This window comes from Miscanthus floridulus, chromosome 8, assembly GCF_019320115.1.
Source record: "Miscanthus floridulus cultivar M001 chromosome 8, ASM1932011v1, whole genome shotgun sequence".
Classification (NCBI taxonomy): Eukaryota; Viridiplantae; Streptophyta; class Magnoliopsida; order Poales; family Poaceae; genus Miscanthus; species Miscanthus floridulus.
Window position 1 is genome coordinate 99,958,491 of NC_089587.1, and position 6,478 is coordinate 99,964,968.

General features: G+C 40.7%; 1 protein-coding gene across 1 annotated transcript; it reads right to left on the bottom strand.

Moving 5' to 3' along the window:
- Positions 1-1,537: 1,537 nt before the first annotated feature.
- LOC136473086 (AT-hook motif nuclear-localized protein 20-like) lies at positions 1,538-3,292 on the bottom strand. Its single transcript, XM_066470782.1, has 2 exons — positions 3,158-3,292; positions 1,538-2,939 (listed from the first exon to the last, which is right to left on the bottom strand). The coding sequence occupies exon 2, from the start codon at positions 2,717-2,719 to the stop codon at positions 1,910-1,912; it is 810 nt and encodes a 269-aa protein (XP_066326879.1). The 5' UTR covers positions 2,720-2,939; positions 3,158-3,292; the 3' UTR covers positions 1,538-1,909.
- Between the last annotated feature and the right edge of the window lie 3,186 nt (positions 3,293-6,478).

The window sequence follows — 6,478 nt, forward strand, 5'->3', positions numbered from 1 at the left end:
TGGAAAAAAAAACTAAAATTTAGTTGCCTTCGTTATTATTCAATATATACAGGCACGCACATAATATACACAGTGGCCATCGGTCAAAAAAAAAACAGAGCGAAATATGTAGAACCCACAAATCTGTTATAATTTTCCAGGTTATCCGTATAACCGCTAAAATTAAGTCTACTTGTGGGTTCGCGGAAAACATATATATAAAATACCTGTGAAGAATTTAACATTTGTAACCTGAATGTGAAGAACTAAACATATGTGCTATGTGCACATGTTAATTAACAACAACAAGCGTATAAATCGTTGATCTGTTTTATTATATGACTATACATATATCCATATAGTATGTGTTTAATTGTTTGGCATCAACCTTTGAGAGCATATATAGACATGTATATATGTAGAAATCCCTTCCACACATATAACTTAGTGTGGGCTGTTCTTTTAGTTTGTGAAGGTTGTTATTTTGTTCAGCAGGAGCTTGCATTGGTTGGTTTTATTGCATTGTAAATGAAATGAAAGGACCCCCTTCTTATCCCGAATTATTAATTATATCACACAACCAGGAGAAGCTATACCTCAGTAGTGCACATGTTATATACCCTAGATTTAGCATTAGTTGCAGTACGTGTAAAACACTGTAAACCCCAAAGCATTAATTGGCACAAACTGTACGCAAGCTGATGTTTTTCATCAAACAAAGAAGGCAGCATGCATGGTAGCATACCTCTTCCAGGCATTAAGCTAACAAATGCATACACACGAAGCCAAAGCTCACTACAAAAGAAATGCATTTGAGCCCTATATATAGATTCCTTATTGCCCGGACATGTACCAAGACATGAAATAATCTTTCTATAGAAGAGAATAATACCAATATGAATTAAAACAATGGTAGAGCACCATATATAACAACAAGGGGTGAAGCTATATTGTACTTAGGGGGGGGGGGTGCACCCCCTCAAAAATGTAAAAACGGTGACTTTAGCTAAAATTACACAGTATAAATGATGTACCTCTATGACACAAGTCTATACACCCATAGGGTAATTAAGTGGACTTCCCTCTAGTTTATTCTAGCTTCACCAATCACCACCAATAACAAGCATGATTAAAACATGTACTACAACAGCCCCATTTATTTTATACACACATATTGATGGGTGTGTATGCATATATAGCAGACATTATTATGTATATATATTAACCCCTTACGAGAGAGCTAGTATTTATAATCATCGCTGAAGCATGCATCCATTCACAAAAAACCATATATGTACGACTGTGGGAATAGTTAGTTAGCGAGATATGAAGTTCATCTTTACCAAAAGGCTTCATTTTGTACTTCAGCACCAGTGTCAGTATATGTTGTCATCATATCAGACTACAACTATTTGAAGTGATAAAAATCGACACAAAATCTCACAGGAGTGCATAGTGGAGCTGATCATCTTAGCGGCAGAGCTGGTTTTGCACAAGAGAGATCAAAGAGACATACAGTATATAATAAACATCCATCATCTATTTATCATATGCTGCATCTAATTAAATCAAACATCACAATGAGGAAACAATGCAAGCAGCAAGCTCGATCGTATCTTGCGCTGACATTTGGCACAGCCACACAGTCACAGGCATGCAGTTTGCAGTAGTAGTATATATAATGTAGCAGTAGTTTATATTACCTTCTTCTTCTTAGCAGAGTACTGTATTAGCTAGAATTGATCAATCGAAGAGCCTTTTATTAGCTCCGTCCAGGTAGCATGCTTAATTCGATCTTCAGTTCTAGCTACAAGTAACTATATGATGATGATGAGTCGCAGTCGTCGTCCTTGAGCTGTCGGCGATGAACGATCCTCCATTTCCACTTCAATTCCTCGGTCATGGCATGGATGGAATGATGGATCCCCTCCTAGTATGGCGGTGGCCGTGCATGAGCCCATGCAAGCCCCTCGTGCCTGAGCTGCAGGCCCGCACCGGAGGCGGCGCCGCCCCCTGGCATGAGGCTTGGCGGCATGCCGCCGGCGCCACCACCGAACATTGGCATCGCCGAGGGATCGGCGGCCATCCCGCCCATTATCAGAGGCGGCCCTCCGCCCGGGCCGCCGGGAGGCAGCTGCAGCGGCGCCTGCCCGGGCTCCTCCTCGGCGTCGTCCAGCGGCAGCCTCTCGTAGGTGGCGTTGGCGAACGTGGACGCCATCACCATGACGGGCCCCGCCGCGGTGAGCGTGCCGACCACGCTGCCGCCGACGACCTGCCCCTGCCCGCCCGCGAGGTACACGGTGAGCCCCGTGGATCCCGGCGGCGCGGGGCCCGGCAGGAACGTGCCCGTGAGCGAGAGGATCTCGAAGCGGCCGCGGAGCGCGACCACGGCGCCCGGGGCCGCGGGCTGGCGGAGTGCGACGTCGGTGACGGTGCCCGCGCCGCTGAGCACGCACACGCCGCGCTGCCTGCGGCGCGCGAAGTGGGCGATGGACTCGGCCACGTCGGCCCCGCCGGCCACCTCCATCACGTGGCTGCGCAGCGCGTTGGGGCTGTCACGTGTCACGAAGATGGGAGGCTTCGGCTTGTTCTTGGAACCCGGCGGCCGCCCGCGGGGCCGCCGGTTGCCCGTCACCACCGCGCCTTCCTTGGGCTCGCCCGTGCCGTTCTCCCGGTCGTCGCCGCTCCCGCCGCTCGTCGGCTGCTCGGTGGCGCCGCCGTCCTTGGAGGAAGGTACCATTTCTTCTTGGTTCTTGCCAAGGGATGGCTCCGGCAGGCCGAGCCGCCCCTCGTCCCACCACCTGTTCGCCAGCTTCAATTCTCTTCTACTCCTAGCTTGCTAGTAGGGTTTCGATAATCGAGCTGCTTCTTACTTTCTTAGAACAGCCGGACTCACGGATCCTCGATCGACTTCTTCCAGATTCTTGAAGGAAATCTCTTGCTCGATCCCTGCTCTACGCCTTTGCATATGCAAAACAAAATATAAGAGAAACATATTAGCTAGTTAGCCGACCGCCATGTGTCAAGCAGATCCAAGCAGCATGTTTTGAACTTTTGATAAAAAAAAAGATGGGGGCATATGAGTCTGAACGAGAAGAGAATACTAGAGTTCGATTTGACCGAAGAATTGATGAATTAAGCAAGTAATCAAGAGCAAAGATCATCGAGAAACTTTTACCATGTGTTTTGCTGAATCCACCAAGAGCTGACCTCGAGAGAGGCAGATAAAGAAGCAAGAACGAAATCAAAGGAGACTTGACCCCTCCATCCCCTCCTCCTCGTCCCTCTTGTAGTTCTCTTTTGCTACTTTTCCTTTGCGGTTTGGTGTGTCTTCCCTCTGCTATATATGGGGTAGAAGACTTGTAGGGAGAGAGGCTGATGTCAGGGTGAATTATATATCTATTTTCACTTGCCCTATTCCATGTTGGTAGACATATGTATGTGTATGGAGCACCATTTAAAAGAAAAGTAGCAGGACAAGAACATGAAAACGCTATGGCCACCCTTGCAAAGCTACACATAAGTTGATTGGTGAACCCATGAGAAAATATAACCTCATCGTATATATGGTTTCATAAGCATATGGACCACACAAATGTAGTTTTCCAAAGATGTATTCTTAATTAGTACTTCCACGTATGTAGATCACTTAGTGCGTATGTTACGCTAACATATATAGCCAAAGAAGTCTTTTTAGCTATCAATCATCTGCTGCCGTATACATACTGTTCAGGTTTAATTTAAACGTATGTGTCATAATAACGTACCATCTAACCAAATGTGCAATATACTTTTATCTTATACCTTCGTCACCACGCACCTAAGAGATGAAATCCTTGAGTAGTGGCGCGCTTATCCAAAAGAAAAAAAACATTTCATTCACTTATTTGCATTGTAATATTTCTTCAAAGCACATGAATTTAAATTAACATGCATAAAAAATTGTCAGCAAAAAATAATAGCCTAGCTGTGAAGAAAATATTAATGCAGCATGGTGTGAAAATCTAAAACAAACCTAACTGTTCCTATTTAACTTTAATTTGGTGCATCATGCATCTTTTGGCAGCATATATAAAAGAATTGCAGCATATTCGATCGATCAATAGGTAGTGTGTAGGAGTCATGCATGGATCCCCGCTTCAGATTATTATTATAAGATGCTTTGGTGTGTTGCTGGTGAGGCATACTTGCTTTTACCTGGCAGCTGTGCTTTAGGTAGGATTTAGGACTCTGGAGGTTAGTACGTGGGAGACCAAGGTTCCTTTGCTACCTAGCTAGCGTATGTGTCGCATGCATAGGGGCTAGCTGCTGGGTAGGTGAGGTGAGCAAGTAATAATTCCTTTATTTCTCACAAAATTCAGTTATCTCAGTTTACACAGAACAAACAAAATAAATAAATATATATATATATATATATATATATATATATATATATATATATATATATATATATATATATATATATATAGAGAGAGAGAGAGAGAGAGAGAGAGAGTACTCTGTAGCAAGCTACAAAATAAGTTATTCTGTAGCCACCTCCATTTACGATAATTTTATATACTAATTTACGATAATATCAATACATATTTACGATAGTTGGGTTACTATAACACATGGGGATATTTACCATAACATTATAGTAAACCACTTAGTAAGGAGTTACTATAATCTCGTAAATTAACATAGTAATTATCGTAACTCAAAGTGGCTACAAAATAAGTTATTTTGTAGCCAGCTACAGGGCAGTAGTTATATATATATACGGTAAGGCTATTCTGCAGCTGGCCATAGAATAAATAACTTATTCTATGGCCACCTTGATTTACGATAATGTTTGTACCAATTTACGATAATGACAATACACATTTACGATACATGGGTTACTATAATTCAAGATGATACTTACCATAATGCTATAGTAAATCACTTATGAGGGAGTTACCATAATCTCATAAATTAGTATAGTAATTATCGTAACTCAAAGTGGCCACGGAATCACGTTGTGTATATGTATATACTCATTTATGAGTTTGAGTATGTAAACATACTAATATTAAGATATTCTAGATCTTTACTATGTGATTTTTTTTTCAAAAGAGCACATATTTTTAATATATTATATAATACTATAATAATAGCATATAAAATAAGTATAACCATATACTCTAAGTATACATACATACTTGTCATACATAGTACCTTAGGTGATCTAGTATGATGATATACTTCATCTACATATACTTCGTCGGGCCATATACATCCTAAATCTAGAGATATACACATGGAAGTAACTACTCCCTGGGAGTAGGAAATAATTTCCATATGTATGTATGTATGTATGTATGTATGTATGTATGTATGTATGTATGTATGCGGTTTCATTTGTAGATGTACTTTCATGCAATACAATATGCATGGACAGCAGATATTGCAATCAATGCATACTTTCAAATATCCAACCTCTGTCACTGGGTCCATCTTCTTGTTATAGTCACAATAACCCTCCTGTGAAACTTGAGGCACTTTATATGCATATGCAGGCAAAAAAAGAAAACAAAGTACATGTTTACATCTGGATGTTGCATTTTTTTAAAATCCTCCACAGATAGATCTGTGTATCCTTCATTGAAAATCTTCAACAAATATGTAAATTAATAGAAAACAGGATTAAATTTGAAAGTACATGGCGCTTGAACAATGGTGAGCATGGAAGCATGCATTTGTCTTCAAGATCATACTACATTCAAGTTATTCAGGGCTTGTTTGGATCTATTAGCTGCTATAGTTAGCTAGCTAATACTCCGTACGTCACAATAACTATTATTAGCTATTTTGGTTCAACTAGTGAAGTAATTGTCAGTTGAGTATTCAGCTAACTATTAGCCAGGCTAGTTTGGATCTAAAGAACTAATTATTAGCAGCTAACTACTACAGCCTTAAATCCAAACATGGCCTTATATTAGCTTGCTTATTAACAGCAGAAAGGGAGAGTTGGTTTAGGTACGATTAGTATAACACATTCAACTTGAGGACAGTGAAGAATTTATTAATCGTTGACTTGTCGATTATAAAGCATCCATGGAACATGAATAATGCCCTTTTCCTTGAGGCCCTTAATTTGTATTAGAAAAATACACAGTTAGTGAATAAAACTAATACTCCATGAAAAAATTATTAAGATCCAATCATCCGTACGGCTGGATCGGATGAGATGTCAAACCATGCATACATAACGGACGGAACCTTTGTTTTGCATTGCTTCAGATGCATGGCTTTGTCTGGTCGGATCATATGATACATATATGCTTGTATATATCCAAAGCATCCATTAGTGTCCAATCACTTGAAAGAATCTTAATTTCTTAACTGAAAATATTTTTTAATCAGCCTCCGACGGCTAAACTGGGTTATTTTTCTACTCCTACTTCTGAGCAAAAAACGAAAAGGACAGATTTGAGTTGAGGACCTACTGTGTTCAAGTTAAAAATGGTTTATGTAT

Bases quoted from the DNA above. Each gene is read 5' to 3' on its own strand.
- LOC136473086 (XM_066470782.1), bottom strand. From the start codon at position 2,719: ATGGTACCTTCCTCCAAGGACGGCGGCGCCACCGAGCAGCCGACGAGC.